The sequence below is a fragment of the Megachile rotundata genome, chromosome 7 (genome assembly GCF_050947335.1).
Source record: "Megachile rotundata isolate GNS110a chromosome 7, iyMegRotu1, whole genome shotgun sequence".
NCBI lineage: Eukaryota > Metazoa > Arthropoda > Insecta > Hymenoptera > Megachilidae > Megachile > Megachile rotundata.
The window spans coordinates 16,330,661-16,346,013 of record NC_134989.1 but is presented as its reverse complement, the minus strand read 5'-3'; the positions used below and the strand labels follow the sequence as shown (position 1 = coordinate 16,346,013).

Sequence of the window (15,353 nt, the reverse complement as noted above, 5' to 3'; positions counted from 1 at the left end):
TAATATTTTATCGAAAAAAAAATCAACACATATAACGCTGTATCTTTTAGTTATATATATTTTTTAGATTACTAATAATTCAAATCTTTAAAAAATAATATTTCTGTATGTATAGATAGGAAAAGAATATTGTATACATTGAAAAATATTTTATTTTTATGAACCACTTAACAGTAAATACAGTTATTGTGTTGTATAAAGTTTGAATAATTTTACATGAAAAATATTTTTCATATTGTCAAATATACTCATGTATATTTGTTATTATTTTTTAAGAGAATTAAAAAAATGATAATTTTAACTATATACATGTTACAAATACATATACTACATTTTTTACATAAAATGAAAATTAATGTTAATAATTAGCATAGTATAGCAAAGTCATCTTAATCGATCGCCGTTGGGATTTGGGTACTCTCAGTTACTGTTTCGAGGAATGAACCGGCCAAAAAAAAAAGAAAAATCATGCAAGTGATTTTGATTGACATAGCCATAGATCATGACCATGTGTCGGTATGCTATGTTCTGATATGGTATAATTACAATTTAATAATTAATTAGTAAAAAAATTAAGTTAATGTTATTATACATAAATGTAATAAACCGATCATAAACTAAATTATTATTAAGAAAACTTTTTAATACAGTTAGATCTAAATTTTTTACTAGCATGTTGAATAAAATTTAATAATTTCGTAACCATAAAAGATAATTCCCAACGTGGATTATAAGGAAAATTTTGATAGTTTTCAGTATATACAGTATGTGGTACTTGCATATGGTATACTGAAGTAAATGTAACAATAGGTTTTTCATTAGGAAATCCTGGTAGTAAATCTATTCGCCACACGATATAAAAATCTTGCTCAGAATGTAAAAAAATTGTAAAAGTACAATTGACACTGTCATATTCTACCACTGAACGAAATTGATGACTTAGTAAAGCTGCTATAAATGCTCTTCTTTTTTCTAAACCCTGTATTATCAAATTTATCTGAAATAAATAGTTTAACTTAATAATAATTGATTTATATATTATAAATCAAGATTATGTTTACATACCTTATCTCTAATGCATTTTATTACTTCTGCCACATAATCTATCAACAATTTATCTGCAGAAAAGTGTGGTAAATTTAGTGCAGGGTGACCATCAAAAGCTTTTTCTAGAGTTTTTGACAAATAGAGCTGTGGTGTCACACGATTCCAATCTGTCCCAGAAAATACTATAAAAAGCATTGCTGTATCAGTTTCTGAATCACAAGTACGAGATTCTAGCTGTGATACATCTACAGATAAATTTATTAGAAATCTAGCCTCTGTTGGCTTGGAACCAGATGGTAATAATATCATTTCAACATCTTCTGGCTTTACTAGTGTTGATTTCATGAGCATATCATATTCTAGTTGTAATCTCTCTTGCTTTTGAAGTAATTGCATCTAATTTTAAGGTAATATATAAGATAATGAAAAGATTTAATATACAAGATGTGATAAATTATTCATAATTAGCAAACCACAAACCTGATATTGTTTATAACACGATAAAAGTTCAGTAAGAACATTTAATAAAGCATTTGTATTATTAGGATTCCATTTAGTAAGACTAGGTACTTTAGCAGATAAAGTATCAATGTCCATATCTGCTAAGAATGTATTATCATTAAATATGAAATCAGGACCTATTTCAGGACATTGTGAATCAAAAAATACATTCCATGTTAAATTTTGTCTAGCATAGGGAATAGATAATCGAAAACGATCTCCTTCTACTTTGCCACAACTGGATGATATAGCATCCACTTCGATTGCTCCATAACATACTCCTTGAAAAAGTTAGAAATATAACAAATGTAATAAAAAAATAGTGTATATACTTTTTGGATAATACAAGGTATTACAACTTACCAACTTTATCTGTGGACAGAACATCTACCAAAAGTGGCTTAATATGAGAATCGACACGAGTTAAAATTGGATACTGCTGATTTAACATTTTAATAATGATATTTTAAACGATATGAATTCCTTAAACTAAGGTAATAATTCTTATCTTTATTGTAATTTTACACGCAATAATTTGACGTGAAATTAATTTCCCTGTACATCAGTCAAATAAATCAATTCTTTCTATTTTTATGTCTTATACAATCCCTTGCTTCGGTGCAACTGCAAATATTATACGAAACTTGTTGACAAAAGAACATCGTTTGTATATAAAAAAAAACAATGCACTTATTATCAATTTCACCACGGATGATACATAGAATAGACTTGTCATGCTATGTAAATAGCTGTCGAGGAACTAAGTATGTACTCATAATTTTCTGGCTAAACTTCGGAAAACTGTCACGCACCGACATCGATCAAGTTTTGCAAATAAGCTTTTTTTAATAAAAGAAAATCTGTGCAAATGGTTTTTGACGAGCTGAAGGAAAATTTGTTGGCATTCTTATGTCATTCCCTATATGATCGACGAGACAAAATATAATATGCGAACTGTTTTGAATATATAGTCTGCATCTTCAGACCCACGGAATATATTGCAAACAGCATACAATCAATATTAACAAATATATAGCATATTAATCATAATAATCAATAATAATTGAATTTTTCGAAAATTGAACAAGTGGCGCCATCTCTCCGGCGAACAGGGTGAACTACAAGGTTTTGAAACTGTAGTTTCATTAATTCCGTACGCGGCCGCTAGTTGGCGCCACGCGTATCTTTTCGGTTCAATTCACTTGCGGGTTTCTGTCATGTTCTTCGCCACCTAGCGGTAGAATATAGAACTAATGAAAGTAGAGTTTCAAAAGTGTGTAGTTCACCCTGTTCGCCGGAGAGATGGCGCCACCTCCTAAACCGGAAGTGAGCTCGAATGGCGGTAGAATTCAAATTTATTTGTGCGAAGGTGCATTGTTATAACAAAATAAATTATCTATTACACTATTTGAAATAAACTTTGTTCGATGTTACTAATATGTGTGTACATGTTTAATTTTATGTTGCATACATTATTGCTACCTCTTTATCAATGACCACCTGCCAAGCATACAAGCATAAGTACAGGGGCCCTCGACCTTACAATTATTTTGTGACAACGTTATAATGTGTTTTATAATTTATAATTTGTAATTTATAATTTATAATGTAGCATTTATTTATTATATTTTAATAAGTATTCGTACAAGTAACACATTAAATTCAATATTCTCCTTCCTCTTCAGAATTCACCGCATCTTCCTGTACTTCGCGATAATCCAATTCTAGAGCTGCTAAATCTTCTCTTGCTTCAGCGAATTCACCTTCTTCCATACCTTCTCCGACAAACCTATTTTTATTAACATTCCTGATTAAAATTGCGACCACAAGACTCATTTAGGGAAGATGACAAAATTTACCAATGAACGAATGCTCTTTTGGCATACATGAGATCAAACTTGTGATCAATTCTGGCCCAAGCTTCGACTATTGCGGTGGTGTTGCAGAGACAACATACAGCTCTTTCTACTTTAGCGAGATCTCCGCCTGGTACTACAGTAGGGGGCTGATAATTAATTCCCACCTTCAGAAGTATGAAGATTAAATTATTACTTGATTTATTTTGAATTATTTATTATTTGAATTATTTTGAATTATTTATTACTTGATTTATTTTGAATTATTTATTACTTGATTTATTTTGAATTATTTTGAATTATTTATTACTTGAATTATTTTGAATTATTTATTACTTGAATTATTTTGAATTATTTATTACTTGATTTATTTTGAATTATTTATTACTTGATTTATTTTGAATTATTTATTACTTGCATTATTTTGAATTATTTATTACTTGATTTATTTTGAATTATTTATTACTTGAATTATTTTGAATTATTTATTACTTGATTTATTTTGAATTATTTATTACTTGAATTATTTTGAATTATTTATTACTTGATTTATTTTGAATGATTTATTACTTGAATTATTTTGAATTATTTATTACTTGATTTATTTTGAATGATTTATTACTTGAATTATTTTGAATGATTTATTACTTGATTTATTTTGAATGATTTATTACTTGAATTATTTTGAATGATTTATTACTTGATTTCTTTTGAATTATTTATTACTTGATTTATTTTGAATTATTTATTACTTGATTTATTTTGAATTATTTATTACTTGATTTATTTTGAATTATTTATTACTTGATTTATTTTGAATTATTTATTACTCGATTTATTTTGAATTATTTATTACTTGAATTATTTTGAATGATTTATTACTTGATTTATTTTGAATTATTTATTACTTGAATCATATCAAATAATCGCTTATATACAATTGCACAAACCTTAAAACCAGTAGGACACCATTCGACAAACTGAACATGTTTCTGTCTCTTAATCATCGCGATCGCCGAATTTACATCTTTTGGGACAACGTCTCCTCTGTAGAGCATGCACACCGCCATGTATTTACCTCTTCGAGGGTCGCAATTTACCATCTGGTGATTTGGCTCGAAGCAAGAATTTGTTATGTCTGCCACAGAAATTCTCTCATGGCTCGCATTCGCGGCTGACATAACAGGAGCGTACGTTGCCTATGTAAAATAATATAAATTGTAACATAATATTCTTTCCATTAACCCCCTGCATTATTTTGACGAGTCTCACGCACTCGTACCTCGGCCGTGATCAATTTTACTCAAATTTACGCTTCAATTTGGAGTTCGAGTCCAATTATAATTTGCGTAGTCAACGATTGAATAATAACATATTGAAATAACATTTCAATTTTTTGTCTGTTTTAATATTCTAGCTTAATTGACTGACGCACCTGACAAATAAGTCATAGTGCAAGGGGTTAATTTCTATTACATTTATCACGTAATGGTACACAATGGTACACGTTGTTTGAACTACCTACCAGAGGAAAATGAATGCGAGGATACGGTACCAAGTTCGTCTGAAACTCCGTAATATCCACATTGAGAGCTCCATCGAATCGTAAGCTCGCAGTAATCGACGAAACAATTTGTCCAATCAACCGATTCAAATTCGTGTACGTAGGTCTATCGATGCCCAAGTTCCTTCTGCACAGCTCATAAATAGCCTGCAAAGTCACACTTTACATCATAATACAATACTTGCACATATTCGTATGCACATACTTGATTGTCAACTATGAAGGCCACCTCGCAGTGCTCTAGGGTCGGATGGGTATAAAGAATTGCGTTGTACGGCTCCACAACCGCCGTCGATACCTGATAAATAATAAATCGTGCAATTTCCTAACTTATTAGTCCGTCTATGAGCATTTTGCTATTTCTACCTGGGGAGCAGGATAAATACTGAAAGCGAGTTTGCTTCTTTTAGGATAATCAACGGAGAGCCGCTCCATTAGTAAGCTGGAGAAGCCAGAGCCTGTTCCGCCACCGAAGGAGTGGAAAATTAAGAAACCCTGCAGTCCTTTGCACATTTCGGCGAGCCTGCGAATTCGGTCCAGAGTGAGGTCTATTATTTCTTTCCCTGTAAAAGATATTAATAAGAAACATTAGATAATGTTTTCTAGTTTAAAGCGAAGCTTCCATATTTTTTAAACTGTATACCTATCGTGTAATGGCCTCTCGCGTAATTGTTCGCGGCGTCCTCCTTGCCAGTAATTAATTGTTCCGGATGAAATAGCTGTCTGTATGTTCCTGTACGAACTTCGTCTGAAATATTATTCACAGAACAATTAATCACAGAACAATCACAGTGTTCAGAATTATTTAGTATGGATAGGAACTATGGAACTTGCCTACTACAGTTGGCTCAAGGTCAACGAACACTGCTCGAGGAACGTGCTTCCCGGAGTCGGTTTCGGAGAAGAAAGTATTGAAGGAGTCGTCCCCGTAACCGACGGTGGAGTCACTGGGCATTTGTCCATCAGGGTGAATGCCGTGTTCTAAGCAGTATAGTTCCCAGCAGGCATTGCCCATTTGGACTCCTGCTTGTCCAATGTGGATGGATATGCATTCCCTCTGTGATAATTAGCAAGTGATCATAATGATAAATATGGGTTTTGAGATGTGGGGATGTTGGGGTCTTAGGGATACCGCTGTTTGGGGATTCGAGAGATGAGGATACCGCGATGTAGGGATACCGCTGTTTGGGGATTCGGGAGCTGAGGATACCGCGATGTAGGGATACCGCTGTTTAGGGATTCGAGAGCTGAGGATACCGCGATGTAGGGATTCGAGAGCTGAGGATACCGCGATGTAGGGATTCGAGAGCTGAGGATACCGCGATGTAGGGATACCGCTATTTAGGGATTCGAGAGCTGAGGATACCGCGATGTAGGGATACCGCTGTTTAGGGATTCGAGAGCTGAGGATACCGCGATGTAGGGATACCACGATGTAGGGATTCGAGAGCTGAGGATACCGCGATGTAGGGATTCGAGAGCTGAGGATACCGCGATGTAGGGATACCGCTGTTTAGGGATTCGAGAGCTGAGGATAGCGCGATGTAGGGATACCGCGATGTAGGGATACAGCGATGTAGGGATACCGCGATGTAGGGATACCGCTGTTTAGGGATTCGAGAGCTGAGGATATCGCGATGTAGGGATACCGCGATGTAGGGATACCGCGATGTAGGGATACCGCTGTTTAGGGATTCGAGAGCTGAGGATACCGCGATGTAGGGATACCGTGATCTAGGAATACCGAGATCTGAGGATACCGTGATCTAGGAATACCGAGATCTAAGCATACTGTGATCTAGCTATACCGATATCTGAGAATACCAAGATCTGAGAATACCGAGATCTAAGCATACTGTGATCTAGCAATACCGATATCTAAACATACCGAGATCTGAGCATATCGTGATCTAGGAATACCGTGATCTAGCAATACCGATATCTAAACATACCGTGATCTACGAATCCCGAAATCTACAGATACCAGTTTAGGATTACTGACAATGAGATCTAATACCGTGACATGGAAATTGTAAGGCCAAAGTATAGCAAGATCCAAGTATACCAAAATCCAGGGAGTGAGGGGTTTAAGAACACGAGGATCCAGAAGCTTGTAAAAATGAAAGAGATCAAACTTCCAACTACATCATACCTTCTTTGCCATTTTGTTACTTATAACTAACACATTTATAAGAGATACCAATAAGTCCATACACTTAAGCAATGCTACAAACACTTGTACAGTTTTTTAAATTCACTATAAAATCATTGAACTACGTTCATCTGTACGTTTCCTTCTCGTTCACCATTTTTGACTATTGCAAATAACGAGCTCGACTGAAAAATTCTTTATATACACAAAGAAGTACTTATGGAATGATTACGATTTTTAATGAAACACAAAGAGATCTGTCTTTAAGATATATAAGCTTGGACACTCAACGAGAGGTGATTACAAACTGACATGTTATAATTCCGACACGAGCTGTCAGCAAGTTGTAGAGCTTTTTTACCTTGACCTACCGTGATTTTTTGTTCGTTAATAGTTTAGATGCGCCCTGAAAAAGACCGTTGTCGTATCGCTACAGTTAGAAGCATCTCATGTCTATACGATAATAATTTGCTATAGACCAGATCGCGTCAGTCATGGACATTTTTCAATAAGTTTTATATTCTTCAAGTACATCATGCTAAATATCGATTTTAATAGGTTGACATACTGTAACCATAGCAGCTTGATCGAACATCACGTGCGTGACACGATTTTACAATTCATCAGGGAAACGATCACTGAGCGAACAATTATTTATCATTTTATCGCTCGTGTACTCAATGATACATTAACGTATATGCATAGTGCATTTGAAAGATCATTAATAAAAAAATTTGTACAAATAAATTGGCTGACACATGAAGCAATAAAATTACAAATATTATATTAGAATTGTATTAATTATAAATTATTTTGCAAGTTTTTATATGGTTCTATTATAGCAAACTCTCGTTATATTGTCGTTTTTACATTAAGTACTTTGCCTCGTGTTATATCGCCTCGCATTATATGGCCGTATATTGCTACGTGTTATATAGCCGTTGAATGGCTGTACATGAAAATTATATTCATACTTGGCTCCAGTTCGCTGTTCCCTATTAGTAATATAGCAAGAGTTTACTGTATCACCAATTGCAAGAATTTACTGTCGATGGAACTCGTTTCGTTTCGTAAAATATTTATTCAACTTCGATGTTGGATGAGCCGTAACTTGACGAATCGTCATACTATCGACATGTCTTTAATCGGTTCATTAAACTGCAAGACATATTGTATTCTAGTTATGGCTATTATTCTGTCTATACACGTTATTTGAACATAAGTGCAATTTATAGCACATTATAAAGTTAAGATGTTTAATAACAGTTGAATTTAATTTATATCAAAAGATTTTTTAATACTAATGAGTTTATAATTTTTGTTTTGATAAAATGTATTTGTAAATAAAATAGTTTTAATGGTGATAAAGTGTATTTGTAAATAAAATAGTTTTAATGGTGATTTATTTTAAATATGTTATTTGAATATAGTTTATATTATAATAAATGCAACAACTGGTGAAATGTGCGTTAAATGAAAATACTTACCATTGTTCTTGATCTACGCTTTCAAAAGTAAAAAATGTGGTAGAGCGCGACGATTCGACTACTGTCTGCCCCAGCGAACGGTCAGATCACTGTGATGCGCCATATTATTACTTCTACGTATATAATATCTGTTCTAAGTTTCACAGGTGACAAAGCTGACGCTATAGTATTTACACCAGTTGATGCATGTATGCGAACTTTGTTCTTTTCTTTCATATTCTAGGAGTATTTTATGCGACTATGATGATATGAATATTAAAACAATCGAAATTTATAATTTAAATATTTATTATAATAGCTAGTACAAAATATAAAAAGTTATTACAAAAATATGTCTATATTTCATAGTTTGTAATCGTAATTTTAACGTCCTAATGTTATTCTTTTTTATGTCCTTTTGGACTGGAAAGTGTAATTAATTGTACTCTACGAGGAGCTTTGCTAGGAACTTTTGTATTCGCTTTATCACTAATTTCATTAGTACTTTCTTCATTGTAAATTAATTTAACGTCCTCAGTTTCTTCAACATCTAGATTTGCCTGATTTTTGGAGGCAGTATTACTGTCTAATGATTTGTTACTTTCAGTTAGTTTACATTCTGAATTATTGCTAAGAACTTTCGTCTCGTGTTCTACAATATCAATATCCATAGCACTGTTGTCTATGTCTGTGGTTGGCAAACGACCTTCAACTACATTTTTATTATTCGGTACTGAAGATTGTTTACTATTATTATTAGTACTAAGTTTAATGGGACTACTACTTTCCTTTTTGTACTCTTCGCCTAGTTCACCTTTCTGAAAATGTATTATAGAACAGTAGCCATCTGTTGAAGATACAATTAGAATTTTACCATCGCTCGACCTATGGAACGGTAAAGCAAATTATGTTTTATATTCAAGTTATATAAGACATGAACCAATCCTTGCTTACCATGTAACATCAGTTAATCTCGTATAATGAATATTCGATACAACCGAGACTGGCGAAGTTTGTTGAGTATCATATATAAATACTGAATGCTGTGTAGCAACTGCAAACACCATTCTATAAGGTAATGCTATCATAGACGTTGGCCCATCTTTCCTTAACTCAAAATAAATTGGACAACATTTGACTGCAATAGTACATTGATCGAAGGATGGTAAAAGTATAAGAGGCCTGAAATGATAGTGACTTATAGTACCTATAAAGCAATATAAAAAACCAACAAGTTATACTTACTCTTTTAAATTATGTCTTGAAAAAATTACAGTCGCGTTACATATCTTTTCCGTGGTTTCTATAGGCTCAATTATACCAGAAGGTACTATAATTAATGACCCATCTAAAGAAAATGTTAGTCTTCTGAAGAATGATTTGAAAGTATCGTCATAAAACAATCTCACTGTTTTATCTTTTAAAGCATGATCCGGTGGAGTGGGAATTTTGGCTTTACAAACTTTTTGAACTGTTCTTTTACTATTTATATCAATTAATCGTAACATTCTATAAAGATGTTAAAAGTTCAGCATTAGTAGATATTTAGGAACCATTACCAGTACTTAATATCTATACCTGTCTGTGCTTATAGAGCATATGTATTGATTGCAAGGGTCCCATGCTACTCCTTGTACAAATCCCTTGTGGTCAGATAATATAGCTACAGAACGTCCCTTATGAATGTCCCATAAAATAGCTGTGTTGTCCACAGAACCTGAGACTAACATGTTAGAGTCTGGAGACCAACTGATATCATAAACATCCTCAAGGTGACCTCTTAATACTTTCCAGGAAGTCCATTGTTCTTTATTCTCATTTTCATCAGAATTGATAAAAAATTCGCAATCTTCTTTTTGTTTCCATAAAATAATTGTTGACTCTGGTTTAAATAAAAGTAATAAAGTTAATTTTGTTTATCATTTACATTTCAATCAATTGAGTATTTTAGTTATCAACCATCATCTCCTGAAGCTAAAATATCCTTTGAAGGCGAAAATCGTACTACATTCACTGCTCTTTGATGTCGTTCTAAATCGGCCACGCATTTTACAGTAGCACCTCCACATTCGTTTGAAGTTAGATGCCAAATCTGTTATAAAAGAACGATTCAAAATTAATTTTTACATTATATATAATATATTTGTCATTGTGTTATTACCAAAACATGAGAATCAGCACCACCGGTTGCAAGTCGCCAGAAAGTTTCCTTTTTCACTGTTTCATAGATTCCAGCTTGTATATCTACGCTTAACACTGGGTCACGGTTATGCCATGAAATTTCAGGTGTTGTGCACCACATAATTTTAATTTAAATATATTATACGGTATAAAAGTATTGCGTTAATATTAAACTGTCATTAACAACATATAACCTTTTCCAACTTGTCACATCATTCCCGCCTGTATCTGTTCGACCATGTGATACTTTTTATTGTATTCAACTTCAGATTGCTTGTATATTTACATCAAGAATAAAATGAAATAGGAAAATATAAAAGGTATGAATTGTTTTATTAAATGAAAAGCAAGAGCCCAGAAAAGCTATTAAAAATCAGATTTTATAATAATTAATTGTATATTTCATCCCACATAAGATCATATTCTTCAGACGAGTTTTCGTCTGTTCTGCGCATATTCTGTGCTGCTTAACTCTATATATATACTGTAATCCTTTATTTTAGAATATACGGATATGCAAAATTATGAGTCTCAGTTCGGTTCAGAAGACTTGATCCTAAAATTTGAAAACTTCTCCTGCATTTTTCTGCATTCGATATTAACTCGTAATTTCTTGTACTTTACATTCCTCCTTTTTGTCTACTTGTATTACTATTCATATATTTTTGTCCACCCTTTAGGTGACACGTAATAAGAAATACATGGTGGAGGAACAATATACAGTGGTAAAAAATTAGTTGAAGTTAGCGAAAGAAAGTTCTTTCTCTTATAACACGACATCATTTTATGCCGACTGCTCTGAAGTTATTCGACAAACGTGGAGAACCCAAGTTCAGTGTCATAAAACTCGTGATTTGAGAAATATATCGGACATCCGGTATGTACATGTAACTCCCTCTGAAAAAGCAAAGAGATGATGCGAAACAACTGTAATACAAAGATGGTGGGTGCTGACAATGATAATCAACGTCCGAATGAAGTAGATGTTAAAGGAAACATGGATAACGCTCAACAAAATGGGGAATTAGTTGCCACAGAGAACAACGAGGAACGAGATGTGTGTTAATTATATTGTCTTGTACTTTATTACTACATAATTTATTTCTTCGTCAGTAGCAATTTTCGTATCTTATTTGAAACTAACAAATTAATTTTGCCATTACGTTCTGCTTACGTATTACATTTACGTTTCTGAATATACTGTCCCTGAACTTTTATATTTCCGAATACAGACTCTACAATTATTAAATGATATGAGAAACGTGATGTAAATAGTTACTGCAACCTGTTCTGTTCAAGGATGATGTCATGAATTTAAATCAAAATTTAATTCTGATGAAATCATTTAACTTTTAACAATAATTAGTGTATTTGTTGTGTAGGTAAACGCGGAAGTTAATGAGCAAAGGAAGAAATATCAGCCTACACATTTGGAATCATTTTTTGCTATAACAAAATCTTTAATTATACGTGCTCTTATTATTTATTTTGTCAGTTATTTGTTCAAGCGATCTCAGACTGACAATAATTCTCAATCTCCCAATATTGTCAATCCAGCACGTTCACAAGCTGTAAATATATTTGAGAATGGAACATTGTTTGATATGCATATTTATTTATCAGAATCTGAGAATTTTAAAGATTTTAATGATCCACAATCATTAGTATGGATAGAGCAAGGATTAATATATGGAGATTGGTATAGTGGGCCAGATAAAGATGGATCAAGAGTTAGAGAACATAAATTTGTTCCATCTGACAAATTAAAAAATAATGGATCTATATATCTGCATGTATATGTCACAAAAAGTGGAAAATCTCCAAATCCTAAAGCAGGAAAAAATGTATATGCTGGGGATTACATGTCATATTCTAGAAAAATGTTGAATAAATTTAAAAAAATTAGATATCAAAAAAAACATAATTTGTTAACTGGTGAAACTACTGCAAGTAAAGAAGAAATTAAGGTACCTACTTGTTACAATTCGTTAAAATATTTTATTAAATAGATTTAAACATTAAATATTTATTGTAGAAAGCGGAAACAACGAATCAGGAATATATATCACACTGGCATCCAAATTTAACTATCAATTTAGTGACTGATCATACTAATTGGGTATATGGTCAAGTACCACCACCTTTAGATACTTGTGAGTCATTTATTAAATAATATAATTTATTACTAGACTTTAAATTGCTAATATACTTCAAATTAATTTTTCTCAACAGACATTTATTTTTTACCTGGTGAAAAATACTATAAACCTGTAATATATTTGAATGATTTTTGGAATATGCAAAGAGATTATCAACCTTTAAATGACAGCATAAAAGAGCTCGAGCTTAAATTAAGTTATGCACCTCTTTCATTATTTAAATGGCAAATCTATGCTGCACAAACTATGAGAAACAAATGGACATCTTCATTAATGGGTATACTATATTATTTATAAAATTTATTAAAATTATATGTGAGGTTTTAATAATATTCTCCATGTAGGAGACTCATCGGACGAGGATGATAATGATCAAGATACTTTAAAAGAAACGTTATTGGAAACCAACCCATATTTGTTGGGTTTAACCATAATTGTTTCAATATCACATAGTGTGTTTGAATTTTTGGCATTTAAAAATGGTAAGATGCAAGTTTTGTATAAACATAATATTAAGTTGTACTGGATTATAAACTATTCATGTATCTTTTCAGATATTCAATTTTGGAATAATCGTAATTCTTTGGAAGGTCTATCAGTTCGATCCGTATTTTTCAACGTGTTCCAATCGCTTGTTATTTTACTGTATGTTCTTGATAATGAAACGAATACGGTTGTACGGATTAGTTGCGCAATAAGTTTATGCATAGAAGTGTGGAAAATTAATAAGGTTGTAGATATTAGAATTAATAGGGGCGAAAAAATGCTTGGTATCCTTCCAAAAATAAGTTTCCATGATAAAGGATCATATGTAGAATCTTCCACAAAAGAATATGATAGAGTTGCATTTCAGTATTTATCTTGGGTTCTTTATCCTCTACTAGGAGGATATGCAATTTATTCGTTAATGTATTTAGAACACAAAGGATGGTATTCCTGGGTTCTTAGCATGCTTTATGGATTTTTATTGACATTCGGTTTTATCATGATGACGCCACAATTATTTATTAATTATAAACTGAAAAGTGTTGCACATCTTCCATGGCGTATGATGTCTTACAAATTCTTAAATACATTTATCGATGATATTTTTGCATTTGTTATAAAAATGCCAACGCTATACAGAATTGGTTGCTTCCGTGATGACATTGTTTTCTTCATATTTTTGTACCAAAGATGGATATATAAAACCGATCACTCTAGAGTAAACGAATTCGGTTTCTCCGGCGAGATGGAGGCTAAAATGATCAATGACAAGAAACAAGAATCTGTTAAAGATCAACCAAAACTTGAAGCTGATAAAAAAAACGAGTAACATTTAGTGTGCAATATTAGCCTTGAGTGTATTATTCGAAATTTATCTTAAATTAATAAATTTATTAGTACCAAAGGATACATCTATGCATCGATAGGTACCTTTGCGAATTTGATATAACTGAATGTATGTACATGTTCTGTTGAGTTTGAAATTTAGTTAAATGAAAGAGCCTCGCACAGATACATACGACTTTCAAACGAGAACGTCGATTTCCATTGTACTAGGTAAAATGACAGCAAAAAAATTAAGCATAATTATAAAGAATAATGTATATTCTTTTAGAAAGTAGGTATTCTTGTAATTTTATTCAAATTTGTATTCACTTTTTATTCTTATTTCAAAGTATTGTAGTTATTATCTTTAATCAAGACTCGTCATCACCTTGACCAAGATACTTAAGAAATATAAAGTTTATTTTAATGTTTAAAAAAATATTTCATACAAAAATTGTGTTGTTATATGCATATAAAATAAAATCGTTTCAAAAATATATTTGTGCATATGCATATACCGAATAATTTAAATGAAATATAAATTATAATCAAGTTCACGTAGGAACCGTGTTATTTTGTACGGCTTAACTAAGCTGAGAAGACCTTTCACCAATGCAACGTCCTATTATTATTTACTTCAAATTCCAGTCCATATTTGGTTATAGATCCTATCACAATTTAATGTGGTTCTACTAAAACAATAGTTCTACAGATTTATGGTTCTTACTAAAATATTACCTGATCCTTACCTAGTAACACTAATGGAAATAAGTTGAGACAACGTAACTAATGATGATAAAAATTCTTATATTGTGGATAATATTGAACAATATTAAATGTATTACAATACATAGTGTTAAACAAATAGTAAAAATAAGAATAATTATATTATTGCATGAATTATTCACCGTTAATTATTGAATTCCGTGGTATCAATTAAATAACAGAAATTATTGTACAAAGCATAAACATTATCGTGAAGAAAAATCTGATAGCGCATTAATAAATAATCATTAAAAATTGTACATTGTAAAAACAATTTTCTTTATTCAGTGAAAGCATTTTATGAAAAAAGAATTTTAAATTTGTCAATTTATTTTTACAAAGTTCCTTCCA

The 15,353-nt window shown here is 31.9% G+C and overlaps 4 protein-coding genes across 6 annotated transcripts; 1 reads left to right on the top strand and 3 right to left on the bottom strand.

Moving 5' to 3' along the window:
* Nucleotides 1-129: 129 nt before the first annotated feature.
* LOC100877188 (BRISC and BRCA1-A complex member 2) lies at nt 130-2,485 on the bottom strand. The gene is made up of 4 exons (XM_003699397.3): nt 1,912-2,485; nt 1,528-1,829; nt 1,066-1,443; nt 130-997 (listed from the first exon to the last, which is right to left on the bottom strand). The coding sequence occupies exons 1-4, from the start codon at nt 1,997-1,999 to the stop codon at nt 629-631; spliced, it is 1,137 nt and encodes a 378-aa protein (XP_003699445.1). The 5' UTR covers nt 2,000-2,485; the 3' UTR covers nt 130-628.
* A 493-nt stretch (nt 2,486-2,978) lies between these two features.
* LOC100882318 (tubulin alpha-3 chain) lies at nt 2,979-8,714 on the bottom strand. 3 transcript variants are annotated; one of them, XM_076533244.1, is made up of 9 exons: nt 8,608-8,714; nt 5,803-6,025; nt 5,612-5,716; nt 5,335-5,531; nt 5,174-5,266; nt 4,930-5,115; nt 4,355-4,603; nt 3,408-3,571; nt 2,979-3,337 (listed from the first exon to the last, which is right to left on the bottom strand). In XM_076533244.1, exons 1-9 carry the CDS (start codon nt 8,608-8,610, stop codon nt 3,211-3,213), a joined length of 1,347 nt encoding a protein of 448 aa, XP_076389359.1. In that variant the 5' UTR covers nt 8,611-8,714; the 3' UTR covers nt 2,979-3,210. The 3 variants fall into 3 exon arrangements, with proteins under 3 accessions (XP_076389359.1, XP_012138042.1, XP_076389358.1); XM_012282652.2 differs by lacking the exon at nt 8,608-8,714 and adding an exon at nt 7,492-7,514; XM_076533243.1 differs by lacking the exon at nt 8,608-8,714 and adding an exon at nt 7,121-7,396.
* Nucleotides 8,715-8,877: 163 nt separating this feature from the next.
* On the bottom strand, nt 8,878-11,452 carry Caf1-105 (chromatin assembly factor 1, p105 subunit). Its single transcript, XM_003699396.3, has 6 exons — nt 10,748-11,452; nt 10,546-10,678; nt 10,165-10,468; nt 9,832-10,095; nt 9,541-9,768; nt 8,878-9,471 (listed from the first exon to the last, which is right to left on the bottom strand). Exons 1-6 carry the CDS (start codon nt 10,886-10,888, stop codon nt 8,985-8,987), a joined length of 1,557 nt encoding a protein of 518 aa, XP_003699444.2. The 5' UTR covers nt 10,889-11,452; the 3' UTR covers nt 8,878-8,984.
* A 53-nt stretch (nt 11,453-11,505) lies between these two features.
* LOC100882208 (putative lipid scramblase CLPTM1) lies at nt 11,506-14,798 on the top strand. The gene is made up of 6 exons (XM_003699441.3): nt 11,506-11,824; nt 12,150-12,734; nt 12,803-12,920; nt 13,000-13,203; nt 13,271-13,408; nt 13,481-14,798. Exons 1-6 carry the CDS (start codon nt 11,681-11,683, stop codon nt 14,239-14,241), a joined length of 1,950 nt encoding a protein of 649 aa, XP_003699489.2. The 5' UTR covers nt 11,506-11,680; the 3' UTR covers nt 14,242-14,798.
* Nucleotides 14,799-15,353: the final 555 nt, after the last annotated feature.

Coding starts and splice junctions, on each gene's coding strand:
- LOC100877188 (XM_003699397.3), bottom strand. CDS start 1,999: ATGTTAAATCAGCAGTATCCAATTTTAACTCGTGTCGATTCTCATATT. Junction 1,830..1,911: donor TCTGTCCACAGATAAAGTTG/GTAAGTTGTAAT, acceptor AACTTTTTCAAG/GAGTATGTTATGGAGCAATC. Junction 1,444..1,527: donor CGTGTTATAAACAATATCAG/GTTTGTGGTTTG, acceptor CCTTAAAATTAG/ATGCAATTACTTCAAAAGCA.
- LOC100882318 (XM_076533243.1), bottom strand. CDS start 7,180: ATGGACTTATTGGTATCTCTTATAAATGTGTTAGTTATAAGTAACAAA. Junction 6,026..7,120: donor GTAACAAAATGGCAAAGAAG/GTATGATGTAGT, acceptor TAATTATCACAG/AGGGAATGCATATCCATCCA. Junction 5,116..5,173: donor CCTTCATAGTTGACAATCAA/GTATGTGCATAC, acceptor GTGACTTTGCAG/GCTATTTATGAGCTGTGCAG.
- Caf1-105 (XM_003699396.3), bottom strand. CDS start 10,888: ATGTGGTGCACAACACCTGAAATTTCATGGCATAACCGTGACCCAGTG. Junction 10,679..10,747: donor GTGCTGATTCTCATGTTTTG/GTAATAACACAA, acceptor CTTTTATAACAG/ATTTGGCATCTAACTTCAAA. Junction 10,469..10,545: donor TTTAGCTTCAGGAGATGATG/GTTGATAACTAA, acceptor TATTTAAACCAG/AGTCAACAATTATTTTATGG.
- LOC100882208 (XM_003699441.3), top strand. CDS start 11,681: ATGATGCGAAACAACTGTAATACAAAGATGGTGGGTGCTGACAATGAT. Junction 12,735..12,802: donor CAAGTAAAGAAGAAATTAAG/GTACCTACTTGT, acceptor TATTTATTGTAG/AAAGCGGAAACAACGAATCA. Junction 13,409..13,480: donor ATTTTTGGCATTTAAAAATG/GTAAGATGCAAG, acceptor GTATCTTTTCAG/ATATTCAATTTTGGAATAAT.